The sequence below is a fragment of the Rhineura floridana genome, chromosome 3 (genome assembly GCF_030035675.1).
Source record: "Rhineura floridana isolate rRhiFlo1 chromosome 3, rRhiFlo1.hap2, whole genome shotgun sequence".
NCBI classification, from domain to species: Eukaryota; Metazoa; Chordata; class Lepidosauria; order Squamata; family Rhineuridae; genus Rhineura; species Rhineura floridana.
Window position 1 is genome coordinate 152,525,651 of NC_084482.1, and position 20,624 is coordinate 152,546,274.

The 20,624-nt window shown below is 41.3% G+C and overlaps 1 protein-coding gene across 3 annotated transcripts in view; it reads right to left on the bottom strand.

Moving 5' to 3' along the window:
• Positions 1 to 20,624, bottom strand: part of PODXL2 (podocalyxin like 2) — an 81,309-nt gene that overhangs the window by 16,487 nt on the left and 44,198 nt on the right. For 2 of the 3 annotated variants that reach the window (XM_061618373.1, XM_061618375.1), the window contains exons 3-4: positions 16,619 to 17,550; positions 9,176 to 9,250 (exon numbers count right to left, since the gene is read on the bottom strand). In XM_061618373.1, coding sequence (XP_061474357.1) covers positions 9,176 to 9,250; positions 16,619 to 17,550 — 1,007 coding nt within the window. Of the gene's footprint in view, positions 1 to 9,175; positions 9,251 to 16,618; positions 17,551 to 18,543; positions 18,597 to 20,624 lie in introns of those variants that run through there. The other variant, XM_061618374.1, reaches the window with a different exon arrangement.

A 20,624-nucleotide genomic window follows, 5' to 3' on the forward strand; every position in this document is an offset into this window, starting at 1 on the left:
GCTTAGTGGCTATTTTTTCTTTTTCATGAGTACTTGATGGCAAAAGATGAAAAGAATCTTAGAGGAATAGAAAGACTATTGCGCCCACTACAGTTAGTTTGCTGGTTGACCACATAGGCTGTAACTTGCCTAATTTCTTATTTTCCTATTTTCAGTTGTAACTTGGATCAGTCAGCTGCAGAGATTTTCAGTGACTCACAAGCCTCTAGCAGATTTGCTTTTTCTTAAGTAAGGACAGCTAACCTTAATTTTGGTAAGTTGTTACATTAATTTAGTTCTAGAAAAATCTGAAAGCTGCAACTGTCTTAAAGAACAATTTTTAGGTGCTATGCATTTTTTCTCTCTGAAAAGGTTCATTGTGAACCTAGATTCAGGAAGCTTTCTTGCATGTTTATCAAGCAATTTTATAAGTTTACGAAAGGAAGTCTTTTGTGCAGTAAATATTTTACAAAGTTAAGGACTCAATCTCATTGACTTCAACAAAAAAGTTATGCATATTGTTCTCAGCACCACTCTCCCTAAATATTGACTATGGTTGTACTGAAATTTGCTCTTACTGTTTCTAAACCTGGGTTTTTTTTGTGTTGTCATGAGACAAATTAAAACTGAAGTTTTGAGAAAACAAGGTCCACACTCATTTTTAACTTCTTAGTTATAATATAAACTGTTTTGTTTGTTTTACAACTTTTAGTATCCCCTTGTTAACTGTATCCTTAACATCCTTTTTTCTTATGGAACAAAAAATACACGTCATTTAATGTCTGTTGTTCATACTAAATTTTCTGTTAACTTGACTTTTACATAATCCATTATGTAGGTTAACATACTCTTTGCATTGAGTAGGAGTAAGGGGGAAGGTCAGTGCCTTTCCCTTCCCCTGGCCATGGCCTCACATCCTCTCCACCAGTGTCTAGGGAGACTACCTGGTGCTATGCACCTCCCCCACAAATGCCCCACCTAGAAATGTGGCTGCCTCACCTAACAAGGAAGGCTGGCTACAGGGCTGCTTTGATCCCATGTACATCCCTACTGAGCTCCTTGGAGGAATGGAAAGATACAAATAATAAATATTTATAAAGGTTGAGGAGCCTCATCAGCTCAGATTGCAGGTCAAACAAGGGGTAGTCCCTTTCTACTGACATGTTGCACACTGCTTGGCAGCACCTCTCCCACTTCTGTCTTTCTATTCTTGTTCAGTTGCCGTGCCAACCTAAAGGCCACACAGCGTATTAATACGTGCTAGCAGTGCTGGTTGCTATGGCAACCTCAAGTGCTCAGGGCAGGCATAGGCCTAATTGGGAAAGACAAGGAGGACTCAGGCCTGAGTCACAAAGGTCCATCAGCACCTCAGCTCAGAAGGCAAAGGTTATGGATGCCAACTAAGGAACCACAGCAAAACAGGCAACTTGGCAGAAGGGGAATGAGGAGAAGACATGGATGTAATCTCTGGGGCCACACACCTAGAATTGTAGCATAAATGATAGGTCTCTCCAAAGAGCCGCACAACAGACCAGAGTTCAAACTAACAATGCAGAGAGTTCTGTAGTTTTGCAATGAATATTGGGGAAATGTACTTCCTAACAGGAAAATATTTCCATTCACATGAGGTACACAGAAAGAAAGGGAAAAAAACAGTGTTTTATACATGTTGACGAATAAAAATAGTTGATCAATCTTCCTTGCATTCCAATGGGTTCCAACCTTTTCAGTCTCCATAGCTCAAAATGTCAACAGATATCAGATAGTACAAGTCAGCTTGGATTTTTTGCATTCCGGAATGTTAAATCGAAAATACCCCCCATGCCATTCTGATGCTTCCCATAAGCTCATTTCAAAACAAAACCTTACAAAACTTATAGTCCTGAACTCAGAAACGCTTGCTTAACAACCCTCTAAATGTTTATGGCAATACACAAAACAGTTGGAGAGAATCGAGAGTTCAAATTGTAAAAAGAGAGAGAGAAACCAGACCCCTTTTGGACTTTTTTCTGTCAGAGTTCTCATAATCTGTTGAAATTAATTAAAAAACAACCATGTTAACAGAATACCTTTAATCCTATTACTAACCTTGCCCCATACTCTGACCTTCATCTTCTGCAGTTTAAAAATTAAAAAAAAAATGCCTGGCTGCTTTTTAATTAATTTAAGAAATTTAGCATAGAATGCAATAATAAGGCTGGGCATGCTCAGTAAGAACCAACTGTCAGTGTTCTAAAAGCCAGACTCACAGCCGCTGGACTTGCCTAATCAGGGGGCCACACCCACACCAGACTTTGATTTCACTTGAGACAGTAATGGCTTTCCCAAAAGAAGTATAGTTTGTGAAGGGTGCTAAGAGGAGACTCCTACTCCCCTGACAGAGCTGCAGTGGCCAGAGTGGTTGAACAGTCAGTCACTCTGACTGTAGCTCTGTGAGGGGAACAGGGCATCTCCTAGCAACTCTCAGCACCAGCAGCGTCACTAGCGGGAGTGCGGGGGGGGTGCGGACCTCCGGCGCGCGCCCTCCCAGGTGCATGGATGGGGTGGCTGGTCTTGTGGGTGCACGGGGCTGGTGGTGGAAGGCCCGTCCCGGCTTCACTGCCAGCGAGCGGGCGCCTGCTGTCAGTCTCACCCGCCCGCCTCCGAGGAGTTGGCTGCGCTGACCCGGAGCGCTTCTCGGCTCCTTTGCCGGCCAACAGTGCAGGGCGGGGCGGCTCTGGGTGTCACCCCCCTCAGGGTGTCACCTGGGTGCGGTCCGCACCCTCCACACCCCGGTAGTGACGCCCCTGCTCAGCACCCTTCACTAACTATACTTCCCAGGATTGATTATTTGGGAGACGCCATGACTGTCTAAAGAGAAACAAAGGTCTGGTGTGGATGTGGCTAGGGACAGCTTTGGTTTAAATTTGGGTAGGAGACTACATGTGCCTGCTGTAGAACAAAAAGGTGGGGGAAACCCTGAAAAGCAATGATACTGTTCACAATTTTTCCTTTTGGAAAGGAAAGGGGCTTCCCCTCTGCCCAGTGCCCATCCACCCACTCTCCTCCCCTCCCCATCCTCCTTCTTCCTCTCCTCTCCCCCTCCCCCATGGTCAGTTTTATCTATCTAAAGCATGACTGCATGAGAGTAAATCCCACTGAACTCAAAAAGCATGCAAATGATCAAACCTGTCATCCCCTCCTCCTCCCTCCTATCCCCTCCCTCTTGCCCCTTTGTTCACCCCTCCCCCATACCCATCCAATCTCCTCCTTCCCACTTTGCTGTAGGTGAATTGAGGCCTTGTGAACTTCTGTCTTCAGCCTATCCCTTCTAAACTCTGCCACTTGCCTGAATAGTGGAAGGCTTAAATAGGCAGGACTTTAGTTGAGAGTCCTGTATGCTGCTTCAGTTACAATAAATCTTTCAGGGTGTGTTGCTTGCGCTGCCAGGTTGACATGAGGGCACAGATCTGTGGCATAAGGATGCCAGCTCCTCATGGGTGCAGGTGTCATGGGTATGGATTCCAGAGGACCTGACTTGAGGGTCGCAGGCAAAAGAGCTCCTATCTGCTTGGCTCAGGCTGTGGATGAGTCTTGGTTTGTCCTCAGATGATGCTAGATGGCTTGGACTGGTTGCTCCAAGCTGAAGCTGGAACCCAGACTGCTGCTCCAGGAAAGGGCCCTTACATTGTACGGTAGCCCTTGTTTTACCACGGGCACCCTCAATTCACTACTATTTGGGTGAAGATGGGCATAAATTCTAAAGTTGGGTGAAGCGGTTTTAACATAATTTGCTGGATTCTGAGGTATTTGTCTTTATGTTAAAGAATGTATCTCCAAACCAATTCACTCCAAACTGTAAGGTGCTTGCAGATACACCTGTAAATAACCGTTGCTGCAGTGTTTTCTGCTGGCAAGGAAATACTTCCCATCTTCACTAGTTCTGTATGTTTTGCTACAGAGCAGGCTGCACACAATGCTGACTGGTTAGTTATAGTCCCTCCTGCTCCTCCTAGAACATTTCACAACATGAATTGTGCTTTTCTGACTTTCTTTTTAAGGTGCTTCATGAAACTTCACACAATTATCAGTTCATCTGGCACTTTTAAAAAGCATGATCCATTTGCAAAACATTGCTAAATGACTCCCGGTAGGAAGGGCTACAACTGTCAGCCAATAAAGGCAGTACAAATCAGCTCTGCTGCAAAATTCAGAGAACTAATTCCCTTATGCTCTGACCAGGAGGGGGAGCAAGTCTATCTGTCAACAGTGCTGTGAGTACACTTCCAGAGCAAAGCAACTTCTGTTTCTTCTGTTTATCTCTACGTGCCCATAGAATATATTTGTCATTACCCTTAGTCTCCTTATGCAGCTGCAGAATATGAGGCAGAGAGATAAGCCAGTCTGTCAATCCTAGCATCCCTATCTTGTATGAACACACACAAACACACAGAGGGCACACATACTCTCTCCCTTTCATACACAAATAGGGCAAGACACAGGAACATTCTCTTTTTCACCTGCACATATGGTATACAGACACATGCGGGAAACATACAAAAATATATTCTTGTTTTAATGCAAACACAAAATGGAAATGGACTGCCTTCAAGTAGATCCCGACTTATGGCTACCCTATGAATAAGGTGTTCATGGTAAGCGGTATTCAGAGGAGGTTTACCATTGCCTCCCTCTGAGGCTAGTCCTCTCCATCTGGCTAGGGCCTGCTCAGCTTGCCACAGCTACACAAGCCAGCCCCTTCCTTGTCCGCAACTGCCAGGCAGGGGACAACTAGGTCCTTGGGACTATGCAGCTTGCCCACGGCTGCACAGGTGGCAGGGCATGTAACCCCTGAGCCACTCACTGTGGGGTGATCTTTAGCTGGCCCTTGACACCCAGGAGACACGAGTGGGGATTTGAACTCACAGACTCTGGCCTCCCAGCCAGGCTCTTCTCCCCACAAAGGCACAAACCAAATAGATTGAAAGGCCTGAACGCTCATACAATCAAACCTCTGGGACAGCCATTGTTACATTTTCACTTACTTAAACAAAGGCCATAGTATGTTTAAAAATTGGCAAGTGTAGGCTGAAAAATTAAGTTCCTCTTTATTAATAGATTTTCAACATTAGGTGCCATGAGCAGCTAATGATACCAGAACTCAGTTCTAAAATGTGGAAGAAAAACATGCCTGCACAGAATGCATTCTGAGGCCATCTTGCGCTGTGATGATGAGATGAAGACCAAGTTCTCTGGTCATAGCTATCAAATATCTCCTGTAACACCATCAAGGTATTATTTTATACTCCCTGGTGTGACATTGTAATTATTTAGAAAGACAAGCTGCAGGGTTGCTTCTCACATCACTTTTAAAATACGTGACTATACCCTCTCAAGTCTCAGTTATATGTCTCCGAAATGTGAAAAAGCCAAGATCCACAATCTGTTTGAGAGAGAAAATATCACCTAATCCAGACAAAAAATTTAAAAGCCTGATCCATATATTCCCAAAATGGTATATATGCAGTTTCCTCATGGTTGGATCCTATGCTGCTCCAGTAACATTTGGCTGCAATGCTATGCACCCTTACAAGGCAGCAAGCCCCACTGAGCTTAATGACACTTTTGTTGTTGTTGTTGTTGTTACGTGCCTCCAGGTTGACTGCGACTTATGGCGACCCTATGAATCAGCGACCTCCAAGAGCATCTCCCATGAACCACCCTGTTCAGATCTTGTAAGTTCAGGTCTGTGGCTTCCTTTATGGAATCAGTCCATCTCTTGTTTGGCCTTCCTCTTTTTCTACTCCCTGCTGTTTTCCCCAGCATTATTATCTTTTCTAATGAATCATGTCTTCTCATGATGTGTCCAAAGTATGATAACCTCAGTTCCATCATTTTAGCTTCTAATGATAGTTCTGGTTTAATTTGCTCTAACACCCAATTATTTGTCTTTTTCGCAGTCCATGGTATCCGCAAAGCTCTCCTCCAACACCACATTTCAAATGAGTGGATTTTTCTCTTATCCACTTTTTTCACTGTCCAACTTTCACATCCATACACAGAGATCAGAAATACCATGGTCTGAATGATCCTGACTTTGGTGTTCAGTGATACATCTTTGCATTTGAGGACCTTTTCTAGTCCTCTCACAGCTGCCCTCCCCAGTCCTAGCCTTCTTCTGATTTCTTGACTATGGTCTCCATTTTGGTTAATGACTGTGCCCAGGTATTGATAATCCTTGACAAGTTCAATGTCCTCATTGTCAATGTTAAAGTTACATAAATCTTCTGTTGTCATTACTTTAGTCTTCTTGATGTTCAGCTGTAGTCCTGCTTTTGTGCTTTTCTCTTTAACTTTCATCAGCATTTGTTTCAATCATTACTGGTTTCGGCTAGTAGTATGGTATCATCTGCATATCTTAAATTATTCATATTTCTCCCTCCAATTTTCACACCTCCTTCATCTTGGACCAATCCTGCTTTCTATATGATATGTTCTGCATATAGATTAAATAAATAGGGTGATAAAATACACCCCTGTCTCACACCCTTTCCAATGGGGAACCAGTCCGTTTCTCCATATTCTGTCCTTACAGTAGCCTCTTGTCTAGAGTATAGGTTGCGCATCAGGACAATCAGATGCTGTGGCACCCCCATTTCTTTTAAAGCATTCCATAGCTTTTCGTGATCTACACAGTCAAAGGCTTTGCTGTAATCTATGACATTGATTTTAGTTTGTTTTAATGTTTTTAGCTCCTGAAAAAGGATAATTCCGAAACACGTTGAGCTTACAATAAATCTACTCAGCACCAGAGCCTGTCTTTCTTTCCTGCCTATAATCTATAAAGCACAGGGTGATTTTCTTTTGAAATCCCTTGCTCCATTCCATTATCCAACGTATGTTTGCAATGTGCTCTCTGGTGCCTCTTCCCCTTCTAAATCCAGCTTGGACGTCTGGCATTTCTCGCTCCATATATGGTAAGAGCCTTTATTGTAGAATCTTGAGCATTACTTTACTTGCATGGGATATTAAGGCAATAGTTCGATAATTACTGCATTCCCTGGGATCCCCTTTTTTTGGAATTGGGATATATATTGAACGCTTCCAGTCTGTGGGCCATTGTTTAGTTTTCCATATTTCTTGACAGATTTTTGTCAAAATTTGGACAGATTCAGTCTCAGTAGCTTGTAGCAACTCTATTGGTATACCATCTGTTCCTGGTGATTTGTTTCTTCCAAGTATTTTAAGAGCAGCTTTCACCTTGAATTCTAAAATTTCTGGTTCTTCATCATATGGTTCCTCTGTGAATGAATCTGTCATCCTGGCATCTCTTTTATAGAGTTCTTCAGTGTATTGCTTCCATCTTCCTTTTATTTCATCTCGGTCAGTCAGTCCCCTGTTGATTATTCAACATCCCTACTCGTGGTTTAAATTTCCCTTTTTCTCTAATCTTTTGGAATGGGGCTCTTGTTCTACCCTTTTTGTTGTGCTCTTCTATTTCTATACAGTAGCTTTTGTAATAGTTCTCTTTGTCCCTACGTACTAGTCGATGTATTGTTGTATTTAGGGTTCTGACCATGTTTCCATCTCCTTTTGCTTTCCTTCCCTCTTTAACCGTTTTAAGAGATTCTTCAGTCATCCATTGAGGTCTTTCTCTCTTTTTAACTAGAGGTATTGTATTTTTGCATTCTTCACTGATAACGTCTCTTACTTCATTCCATAGTTCATCTGGCTCTCTGTCAACTACATTTAAAGCCTCAAACCTGTTCCTTATTTGATCTTTATATGCTTCTGGGATGTTATTTAAATTGTATTTTGGCATTATGATTGCTTTGTTGTTCTTCTTTAGCTTTACTCTGATTTTCGATACAACCAGTTCATGATCTGTACCACAGTCTGCTCCTGGTTTTGTTTCCCAGAAAGTATGGAACTTCTCCATCTTCTGCTACCAATTCTATAATCAATTTGATTCCTATATTGACCATTTGGTGATGTCCATGTGTACAGTCGTCTTTTCGGTTGCACAAAAAATGTGTTCGCAAGAAACCAATTATTGGCTTCACAGAATTCAATAAGTCTTTCTCCTGATTCATTTCTGTCTCCTAGGCCCCATTTCCCCACAATTCCTAATTCTTCTCTGTTCCCTACTTTTGCATTCCAATCCCCCATGATCATTAGCACATCTTGTTTTGATGTGTGATCAATTTCTTCCTGTACTTCTGCGTAAAATCTCTCCAATTCCTCTTCTTCTGCATTTGCTGTTGGAGCATAGACTTGGATGATAGTTATGTTGATAGGTTTCCTGTTTAATCTCATTGATATAACTCGCTCAGACCTTGCGTTGTAACTCCTAATTGCTTTTGCTACATCACTTCTCACTATTAAAGCAACCCCATTTCTTCTTAATTTCTCATTTCCTGCATAAAATATTTTGTAGTTGCCTGATTGAAAATGTCCCATTCCTGTCCATTTTAGTTTGCTCACACCAAGTATTGTAATGTTGATGTGTTCCATTTCTTGCTTGACAATTTCTAACTTTCCCTGGTTCATGCTTCCCACATTCCATGTTCCTATTGTGTGCGTCATACAACTCTGGACACTCCTTTCACATCTGTGCGCATCAGCCTGTGGGCTTCCTTTCGGCTTTGACCCAGCTGCGTCATTAGTCACAGCACTACTCGTACTTGTCCTTTGTTCTTCCCCAGTAGCTCGGTGAGTGCCTTCTGACCTGCGGGTCTCATCTTCCAGCACTATCTCGTGTTGCATTTTGGATACTCTGTTCATAGGGTTTTTGTGGTAAGAGATATTCAGAGGTGGTTTACCATTGCCTTCCTCTGAGTTTGGATGCATCTTAGTCTGGTGTTTCAGCTTTTACCATTCCGCCTTGGGTGCCCCTGCTAGAAGCCTAGCCTCTTGGTCTAGACTCCTGATGGCATTGCTCTCAGCTTCTTCAATATATAGAATTGCACTAGAAGTCATGTGGAGTTGCTAGTATCAAGGACCATTATTATTCCAGTACTTGATATAGATCTGTTGTTATTATGTGCCTTCAAGTCGATTATAACTTATGGCGACCCTATGAATCAGCAACCTCGAAGAGCATCTGTAATGAACCACCCTGTTCAGATACATTTAATTCTGGCCATCATGATTTAGGTTTAAAGAAAACAGGACAGAAATTTAGTAAATAATGTTAATAAAAAAGCAAGCCACTCACACAGTCAATGTTGTCAGACATGTTCAAGATTATGTAGTTTTTGCCTGCTAGGTTGCTCCAGTCCTTACAGGTCACCTGGAAAAACAACAACAAAGAACTTCCTGAATTAAGATAGAAATTACTTGGGAAGTGGTATAAAACAGTCTCTTTTGAACAAATTAAGTTGCTTTGACCTTCTATATCAGGGGTGGCAAACCTTTGAGCCTCCAGAAGTTGGTGAGCAACAACTTCCATCATCCCTGACCATAGGCCATGTTTGCTATGGCTGATGGGAGCTATAGTTCGGCAACACATGGAGGGAGAAAGGTTTCCCACTCCTGTTCTAGACTACTACTACAAGTGGCTTCCAAGGTCTCTTGCTGACACCACAAAGTGTCTGAGAGTGAGGATAGATGTATCTGTGACTAGAAACAGGTGTGGCTCCAGAGTGCTGCAGAGTGAGCTCTACCCTACCCCCCACCCGGCCACTTTTTTTGGTGGCAAAGCAAGCTCTATTCTTCCTCATCTTTTTTCCTGAAGACACAAGTACAGCCTGTGGATCAAATCCTGATTGCCTCTTACTTTCTGACCTTCCTACACATGCTTCAAGAAGGCTTATCTGCCCTTTATCTTCTTTAAGTGCCTGGTATGTTTATGTGATCAAATGTTGGTTCAGTGGTTTTTAAAAACAACACACAAAACATTTTTACACTACTTTAAGCAGTGAAAAAACTATTAAGAATGGGAAGGCAAAGAATTGGCTTTGTGATCAAAATGAAGGGCAGCCAGTCGGCACTATGTGCAGTCTACTCTGAAAAAGGTAGCTTTGTGACTGACACAAAAGCTTGCCAATCAGTGCTGTGAAAAAAAATCTAGCTTTTGCCCTGAGCCCCATCTGGGCAAGAGGGCTGAACATATTTCATAGGTCAATGTGTTTCCACGTTGGGCTCCACTGCTACAGTTATGTATATCTGTCTTCACCTCAAGAGCAGCATCAAATATTAATGGTAAGCATGAAAGCATAAGGCAGGAAATGCAAATCACTTATGTGCCCCTCATTTGCATGTGTCATTAGTGTCCAAAGCTGCTCCAAGAGAAGAAACATGGGAATGCTCTTGTCATATCTTTGACAAGTATTTGGTGGCATATAGGTAGGGTTGCTATATTGCCCGGTTAGCCAGGTTTTACCCGGATTCTTTCCATGCCACCCGGCGCCCATTTAGCCCATTAGGTGGCCCGGATTCTCAGCTTTAATTTGAAAAAAAAAAGTTTCTAGGTGGTCCGGTTCTCAAGATATACATCAAAACGTCAGCTGCCCCCAACTGTTAAATCTTTTTTTTTAACAAATCTGTCCTGTATAGCACTTCGTAGCTCTCTAACCCCGCCCGTTCAGGATTGCAGCCAATAACTGAAGCCAGGGTTGTGTTTGGTTGACCTGAGGCAGTGTCTAGAAAACCTCACTGCAATGCCAGAAAATGGTGGTTCCCTCCCCCCCCCCAATTTATCTGAAAATCTCATAAATTGGGTAAGTATATACATTTCAATTTTTCCCCTCTTGTGTGCAGGAGTCAGATCCTGGGCAGTGTTTTGAAAACCTTCCCAATACTTGCTTTTGTGGGGGTAAAAGCAATACTAATCCCATATGCCCAGAGTAAATCCCATTGAATTCAATAGGACTTGCTTTTGAGTAGACATGGTTATGAATGTGCTGTAAATAAATGGGGCTTTTGAGTGAATGTAAAAAAGAATTGTGTTTGTGTTCTAAATCTTTCTGTCTCTCTCCAGTCCTATTTTAAAGCAATTAGGCAGGGCTTACTTAGGTATTACAGTTTTTTATTATGTAAGAAACTAATACTGATTTTTTTTAAATTAATACTGATTTTTTGCAATGACCAACTGGTTTGACAATAAACTATTATATGAGCTGTATGTATTTATACATCTGCAGTGTGTGTGTGTGTGTGTGTGTGTGTGTGTGTGTGTGTGTGTGTGTGTGTGTGTGTGTGTGTGTGTGTGTGTGTGTGTGTGTGTGTGTGTGTGTGTGTGTGTAGTCTTTCCAACAACCCTGTGACTGGAAACCAAGGCAACTCACAATAAGAAATAAATCCCTTTAAAATCCAATAACCACAAAGCAAGAATAAACAGTTGGAAAACAGCCTAAAGAGGCATGATTCTGAATTTTGGGTTGGGTGAATGAAGTTTATTTATTATTTGATTTATATCCTGCCCTTCCTCCCAGTAGGAGCCCAGGACGACAAACAAAAGTACTAAAAGCACTTTAAAACATCACAAAAAACAGACTTTCAAATCTATTAAAACATCTTCTAAACATCTTTGAAAACATTTTTGAAAAGGCTTAAAAACATATTAAAAAGCAATTCCAACACAGACTCAGACTGGGCTAAGGTCTCAACTTAAAAGGCTTGTTGAAAGAACAAGTTCCTTATCACTTGAGGCTGTAGTTCTCTGCACACTTCCCAATTTGAGTAAGCCCCATTGAATACATTGGGACTTGCTTCTGAGTAAACAAACATCAGATTGCACTATAAATATCTTTACAGATTGTGTAATTAATAAACATATTTGATAGTCATGTTTATATAAATATTTCTTTATACTGTGCCCCAATAAGTATTTGATTTCACACTATGGTTGTAGAGGATTTTTTCCTCTACATTTTAAGTGTGCCCTTCTTCCTTGGGGTGGTCATGGTTCTCCCTTGTTTTCATCCTGAGGGGAGGATAGGCTGAGAGATGGTGAGTAGCACATGGTCACCCAGTACACTTTATAGCTCATTTCCATTTTGAAAAATTAATTAAAATGATTTACATGCAGGCAAAGTTGATTAAGTAGATCAACACATTTAAAGCACATCCAACTCACATTTAAAGCGCATGACTTCCCCTAAAGAATCCTGGGAAGTGTAGTTTCCCCCTCACAGTTATAGTTCTCACCACCCTTAACAAATGAAAATTCCCATGATTCTGTGGTGGGATTCATGTGCTTCAAATGTTTGTTGAATGTGCTATAAATAAATGGTGTGGATCTGCCCTAGGTATGATGTGCATTCAAGAGTGAATTGCAAAGAACAATTTTAAAAGATACTTTTTTAAACAGGGGGAGGGTTGTAGCTCATCGGTAGGGCATATGCTTTGCATACAAGGTCCAAAATTCAATTCCTGGAAAAGACTATTGCCTGGAATCCTGGAGAGCCAATGCGAGTTCATGTCATGAGGACTGAGTTAGATGGTACGAAATGGCCTGAGACAGTATAAGGCAGATTCCTTGGTTCCTAAAAGTGGGAAGAGACTCAAGGGCCACAGTGACTCCAACATTTATTGATGTATTTTTATTTACAACATTTATATACCACTTTATTGTAAAAAAATCTCAAAGCAGTTTACAGAAAGAATTAAAACAATAAAATTATTGGCAAAAGCATTAAGGACAGATATTTAAAAACATTCAAAATAATAAAACCAACAATGAGTTAAAAACTGATTTAAAAACACAATAGCTTCTACATGCCTGGAGAGGCTTGCCTCAAGAAAACTGATTTTAGCAGGTGCTGAAAAGAGGCGTCTGCCTAATGTCAATAAGCAAGGAGTTCCAAAGCATAGGTGTTGCCACACAAAAGGACTGATTTCTTACAAGAGCAGAACAAGTACTATGTGGCACCCATAACATGGAAAGCACAGCTTGAATTTGGCCTGGTAGCAAATCAGCAACCAATGCAGATTTCAGAGCAGAGGTGTAATGTGCTGATAGGATCTCACTCATGTCAGCAATCGCGCTGCAGCATTCTGCATTAACTACAGTCCCCAGGTCAGGTTGTGCTGCATGGGGATTTCTGTGACCTTGGCTGACTGGCTGCTAGGATTTTTTTAGTTTGGGTTTTTGGTTATGAATCCTGACTGGTTGTAGGATGCTGAGTTTTCTGCCTTACTCATAGGAATCTTGTTGTGTTTAGTATGGTATTGCATTTAGGAAAGTGTTACTGCCTTTTGTGTTGTTTTTTCTATTTGCATTTCACTTATCTTTAACCTCACTCTGTTACAGCCATAGAAGCAACAGCAGTGGTTCCATGCTGTTGGGCTCAGGGTAACCCCCTTAAACCCACTGGTGATGCACCTTGTCGGTTGTATGAGTTTGTTTCATGCCCAATAGTGGTAAAAGAGAATTCACATATTTGGAAGTGTGGCTACAACTGTTGTTCCCAAGCTGTTGCCTGTGAAGGTAGACCAAACCATGTGTGTTTTCTCTCTGTCCATTATTGCTCACTGGAATTGGGTTGGCTGTCAAAGTGAGTTTATAGCAGCCCACAGGGTAGACAGAAAGGGTAAAGAATCTTTTTACTCTTACTCATTTCTCAGACCTCTTTCTGAACGGTCAAATCTGTTAAGAATTTTGGAGCAGCCATGTTAAAAGATAGGGGCAGGGCACTGCAGGCAGGGGGTTGCCAACCCTGCTTGGATATGGATGTCTTTGCAGAGGATCCATAGTCAAGGTTTACCAACAGCACAATCCATACTACATCTACTCAGAAGTAAGTCTTGTTGAGTTCTATGGTGCTTAGTCCATTAGTAAGTGTGTTTAGAATTGCAGCCTTCAGGGGCATCCATCTTTACTCCTGGGTGTTCCCATCTAACATCTCCACAACACTAGGCTCCTTTCTTCCTACAGTGGCCTTCTAGTGACTGGTCTGGGGGCACTTAAACCCTTCTTGCTGAAAGCAAATGGGCTAGATTAAATGTTCCCTACCCGGGCTTCATATTTTAGCTAAGGTTTCTGTCTTAATTTTCAATCAGAAAAATTTTTTTTTCATTGTATGCTCTAAACAACTGTGATTGATGCTTAATGTATCATGCTTAATGACAGCACTACGGCCCATCCCTGTGACATCACTCAAGCGCACCGCCCCTGACATCACTCAGGGATGGATATGTGTGTGTGTGTGTGCACGTATACCTACACACATGTATACATACACACAGAGGCGCTCCCTCTCTCTATGCATATATTCAATGCAGTGGGGGGTGTAACCCCCCCCCTTAAGGAATGGAACAGCTACCCTGTCTAATGCTACCACAGCTTGCCCGGTCTCTAGAATTCACTGCATTTTTATTTTCTTTTTTAAAAAAGAGGTGCCAGCACCCAGGTCTCCATCATGTTCCAGCCTTTATCATAGAAGGCTCCGTTTCCCCTCTCTCTGATCAGATATGTGAGAATCGGTGTACTAAAGACACTTCTTACATGCTCAGACATGCTCCCTTTAGGTAAGATGATTGACAGAACTGATAATATTGAAATCTTGATTTCTATCTGCGTTAAAAGTTGTATGATTTTTATAGTGCTGCATTGACTTGTTTTATGTTTGTTATGTTTTTATTGTTTTTACATTGATTGTGCATTTTTATTGTTTTTACTATGTTTGTAAGCTGCCTGAACTCCATTTTTAACAGTGGAAAGGCAGGATATAAATCCTCTTAATAAACAAATATTCCATAATAGGCATTTAAGGTTGAAAATGAAGGATTTTTTTAAATCTTCAAATTCTCCCCCAGTTTTTGGTGGTAATTGCTAGGCACAAAACAAAACTGGACAATGCAACTTTTAATATGATTAATTTGCCTAATCAGGACATTATTTGCATATTATGCTAATTATGCAGCTGATCTATTATTTGCATAATATGCAAATCAGCCTGCCCGGATTTGTGGAATTGGAATATGGCAACCCTACATATAGGAAAGTAATCATCTTACCCCAAAGTCTGGCCTAAATTCTGGGTAAAGAAATAAATTAAGGTTAATTTCTTCCCATGCTCAGCAGCATATATGAAAAGAGAATGTCTAAAGGACCACCTTCTCCCACACAAGCTTGCCTGAATGTTACAATCATCATCTGAGACTTTCCTCTGCCTGCTAAAGTTAGGAGGATGATGACCAGGAAGGAGCCCTTCTTAGTTGAGGTGCATATATTTGGAATTTCCTCCCCAGAGGGAAACTCACCTGGGGCCAAACCTCATGTAATTCAAGTCCAGAGTGAAGATGCTTTTATTTGCCCAGCCTTCAAAAATGTTATCTAGCTGCTATTAACATTTACCATTTTTCTTGATGTTGCTGTCTGCTGGTATTTAGCTGTATTATATGAAATGCTTTTTATTTTTCTGCTGTTTTTATCCTTTATGGTAATGATTTCTTTTTGATTATGCACACCTGGGAATTTGTTTTTTTAACTGAAGGACAGCTTACAAATATTTTAAATATATATATTTTTAGAACAGGCAAAATGACACAATCCTGTATTGATCTCCATACCAAAAAGATACCAGAGAGACAAGAAGAATGTTTCATCTATTCCTCTATTGTTGTGAACATACAGTTTAACTGAAAGACTGGAATTACCCCTTTAGGAAAGAGTATCACTTATTTCTGTAGAACCACCTATCCTTGGTTGGTTCAATTGAACACAAAAAGATTATGAGGTATTTTGTGCTAGTTACCAGGGCGTGTGTTTTTCTTTTTTGACAGAGGCAAATCTGCTCTACTATTTTCCAGAGGAACGAAATGCTAAGATGGCCTGGCTGTTCATACCAATGTCCCATATGAGAGAATGCATCCTCGCTATGGAGTCTCCAAATACCTACCCCCATATAAAGCTACATTCTCATCATAAAGCACTAATTGCTCTTATGTACAACTATCACATAGACCTCTAGAAGGCCACATTGCTCCAGTATGGGCATCTTCTCCCACACATAGCAGAAGTGACTCATAGTCATGACATCTTCCTATGGTCTACCTTTTAGTACCAAGTGGCTTTTTCATTTTGCTGATTAGCCCATTAGTTTCTGTATCACCAGAACCAATTCCCCTGAAATTAACCTTAAGTTCAAGGTTGGCATATAGCTGTCAAAATCACACAGGCATAACAAAAACTCCACAGACTTTGCCTCAATGAGAGGAGGGGTTTAACATTTATAAAAAGCAGCAAACCAAGATTAATTTCCCACAGCACAGAGCTCTCTGGAAAAGAAAAATGTTCCCTCTCATTGAAATTAGCATCTTATATACTACCATCATTTGCTAGATACAAGATGAAACAGCAGGGTATGTTTCATAGAAAAAAAATCTGAAAAAGATCCATTTGGAAAGAGTTAATGAATAAGAGGGGAAGTGTCCCCCATATCAGGATCTGAAAATCAAAATATAAAGCCTGGACTCAGAGTTGTTATCCCTAAACAAACATCTAAGCATGGCTATATTTCTACAACATTTCTGATACATCCTTTTTATGGCTATGATATAAGTTGCTGACTAAAAATTTAAAGGCTAATTCACACTTGTTCCAGCATGAAAGAAATGTAGATAATGATACACAAGTTGTGGTTTATCCCTAGCCTTTGAAACAGTAGATTATAACTTAAAATTCACCACACAAACACAAGCCCTGGATCATTACCTGTGTCAAACTCCAGGGCACTCCTGTGGACAGCACAGCTGTGCGGATATCTCCGGTGTGTGGTACAAAGCTCTGTTCCATAGTAGTAGTTGCTGCGATTGGCAGCTTTGTGCTATTGTGAATGGGAGTATGGGTAGGAGCTGGGTTATCAGTCCAGTCCCAGAAACCCATTGAAGAGCTGGGGTTTGGTGGTCTGCGAGAAGTCCTGGGAAAAGTCTCAGTAACAAGAGTGCCATCCCCATGAGATCCTGTTATTAGAAGATCTTCCCCTGCCTGCTCCATTGTAGCCATTTCTGTGACCACCATGACCACTGTCCCTTCTATGGAATCTCTTTGTCTTGTTTCAGCTCCTGCTGAGGGCTTTTGCCTCTCTCCTGTTGTTGTAGTTTCCATTTCTCTTACATTAGTTCCCACTGTAGCTTTTGTTGCTATAGATTCTTCTAGTTCCCGCCCTGCTCTAACTGTACTTTCTGAAGTAATCTTGGCAGGGACCTCCGAGACAAGCTGGGGTCCTTTAGTAGTGGCTGACAAAATGGAGAACAAAGGCAAGAGGCTGGGTCCCATGCTGCTCCCTAGATCAAAGCCTGAGGAAACATGCTCAGGAACAGATTCTTCCTCTTGCCTGTCTGCAGCCATCTCTGTCACTTGACCCATTCTGCTGGTTGTTGTGGAGAAAAGGATGGAATACAATGAGTCCTGGCTGGGTGCTTCTGGAAAAGCATCCAGTGTTCGGCTGCTTTGAGGAGCTCCCTTTGACTGGTTTATAGGAAGTAATCCTTCCTCTTCCTCAAGAACATTGGTGGAAGGTGCTTTAGAGTCAGGTTCAAGAGAATCAAATGGCTGATGGAGAGTGGGTGTTTCCCAAGGATTTTGAGCTTGTGTCCCCTTTTGTTTCGGCAGGGCCTTCTGGGAGGCAAGAGGAAAGCTGTAATCTGAAGAGAAACAGAAGAAGTGTCATGAACAAACTATCCAGGAAGACTGGGCAATAGGAAACTAATTTAGCCATTAACACACCACATGACCATAGCTCCACTGGTAGACTTTAAAGATTGCCACCTTCCTCTGTGTCCCAACATATCTATAGGGAGCCATGACTGAGATTTGGGTTGCCTCCAGACTGTCAACATTTTGAGGGAGGGATTCAAGCGCATACTGGAAATTTAGATTTGTGCAATTACAGTGGATTAAAGCACTCTGTCACCCTGGTGCAACAAATCTGCTTTAAAAAACACAGAGACTTTTTGTGGTTAGGAAAGTGAAAGTGAAACATATGAAAAGTGTAAGATGATTACTAACTAATGGGAAAACGTATAACCACCACGCAAGCAAATCCAGATGAATGCTCATTGTTATATACCTTTCCTACAAACAAATAAGAACAAATTCTCTATAAAGACCAGATACAGGAATACCCCGCTATACGGACCTTCAATTTACAGACATTTGCAAGTACGGACATATTTACAGTAGCACCATTCCCCTGTTTACATACACTCGCTTCGCAAGAACGGACACTTAACTGTTTTAATGTTACTAGTGTAGCGTTATAGCTAAGTTTTATGAGTGATTGAGTGTGTGGGACTGAACCCGTCATTCCCTTTTCCTCGTTCCCTCTCCCACGGTTTTGTTTTGTCTGGGGCGTTTGTTGGGGGACTTTTTACCTCTCCCCTCCTCAGCCCTGTTGAGGGCTCCGGCGGCTGCCGTTCCACGAAACGAGCCTGGGCTGAGAGCCTTCTCGCCTCTTGCTGCCAGCTTTGTTTCTTTCCAGGCGGCAGTGGGTTTTTTTTACTTTCCTTCCCTCCTCCTTAGGAGGGCTCCGGCGGCTGCCGTTTCCCTGTTCAAACATGTTTGGCTTTGCAATTTAATGGCAGATAAAAAGAAAAGGTAGTGCTTCACGTAAGTACATTTTCGATTTATGTACTTACTCTGGACCCATTGCATACGTTAATGTGGGGTATTCCTGTATTGAATAGTGCTCATGAGAAGTAATACACTGACTCTTCCTTCTGCTCAGGGCACATGCCCATGCATGCATTCAGATAACCCTTTATAAAGAAAAAAGTTCAACATTTCCTTTCGGGATGAAATTGATCAGACCAGATGCTATGTAGAAGGTAACTGAGTCAATTTAAATGTTCCTTTGATGTTTATGGAACTAAGCAGGGAAAGTGCCTAAAATTGGCAACTCAGCACATGAAGCTCTCCCACCGTTTTTATAGCTATCAAGCAAGCAGTCCTAATTTAGGACTAGTGCCACTGGAAAGGTAGTCATGATGGGAGAATTGCTACCATTGTTACAGTGAAAATCTTCTATACATAGTCTCAGTTGCTCTGCCCTCTCCTACCCTTCTCATAGCTAGGCATAAGTTTTATTATTTTATTAATAATTTTAATATCTTTTGTAAACCACTTAGAGGTTTTTACAATCAAGCGGTATATAACATTTGTTAAAATAAATATGAAAAGAAAAACAGTTATGGCAAACAATTATTTTTAGTTCAGTGCTTCCTAAAAGAATTGGAAAGCAGCTCACATACAAGGTGTGTTTAAAAAACACTATTTATTGCCACAACACTGGCATACAGGCTGTGTTTAAAAACCTGTCACAAATGCTTAGAAAGCCCTTAATAAAATTCCAAATTTAGGGCCACCTATTATAATTTATCGTAAGATAATGAGTGGCAGGGTTTCTAATTAATTTTTAAACAGAAATCAGCACTCAACCTGTTGCATAATTCAGTGAGTTGTACTAACTAAGGAAATGAAATGCCACAAAGACATGGAGTTGATTCAGATGCAATGTTTCCAGTCCTCCAAATCATGGTGTAGATTCTACTGTAGAGGATCTGGAATAAGACCTGTGCTGACATGGTCCCTTCACCCTCCCCGTATGACCAGTTTAATGAATAATGTCCTGGTTTGATCCTTCCATAGTTTGTGCAAGCCCTCCAAAAATGGAAATTGACTGCCTTCAAGTCGATCCCGACTTATGACAACCCTATGAATAGGGTTTTCATGGTAAGCGGTATTCAGATGTGGTTTACCATTGCCTCCCTCTGAGGCTGAGAGGCAGTGACTGGTCCAAGGTTACCCAGGGAGCTTCATGGCTGTGTGAGGATTCGAACCCTGGTCTCCCAGGTCATAGTCCAACATCTTAACCACTACACCACACTGGCTCTCCCTGCAAGCCCTCCAAACTAGGCCTGCAAATCACAGTTTATTTGATTGAATGGTTTGCTTCCTGATTTTTTCTAGGTAAGCGTGAAGGGAGCATTTCAGTTCAGCACTCATTGTTTGGAGGATTGGATAAGTTATATTTGAAGCATCCTATGGGCTGTGAATGGACAGGCATGTAGAAGGAGGCTAATTCTTAAAATCTGATTCACAGTAAAAACATAAAAAGGGAATAGGTAGGATATTGTGCCCATAATGAAGCACCAGTGCAAAAGCATTTAAGCACATGGGAAACATGTACGTAAGTGCTCTAAGTATTCTCAAAGCACATAAAGTTCTCTTGAATTTTCTACATGTATTTCTACTAATATGAATATATTGTTAGGGTACTGGCCACTCCTGGGTTAGTATGTAGGGCAAGAATTTTTAAAAAAATATTGTGGAAGTTGCACGGAACACAGAAATAGATAATTTTTTTATGGTGAAAGCATCACAATGAAACTGCCCAAAACTGCCATGCTCAGACCCCAGTATTGCCTAAATAGTGATTTTACATATCAGGACAGGAAGTCTTTCTATGTCATCTGATTATTACAGGAAATGTAACAATCATCTTCTTAAATGCCAAATTTCACAGCTTATGATTCCTTGTAGTTATGCCATAACCTCTCTCTCTCCCCTCATCACACACACACACACACACACTCCAGAAGAAACATATCCTATATTGCAAAGCACATTACTGTATTTTGTATGGTTTCTAAATGACACCTAGGCCCAGTATGAAACTCTTTGCTTCCCAGCTGAGGGATGCCTCTACAAGATCAAACCA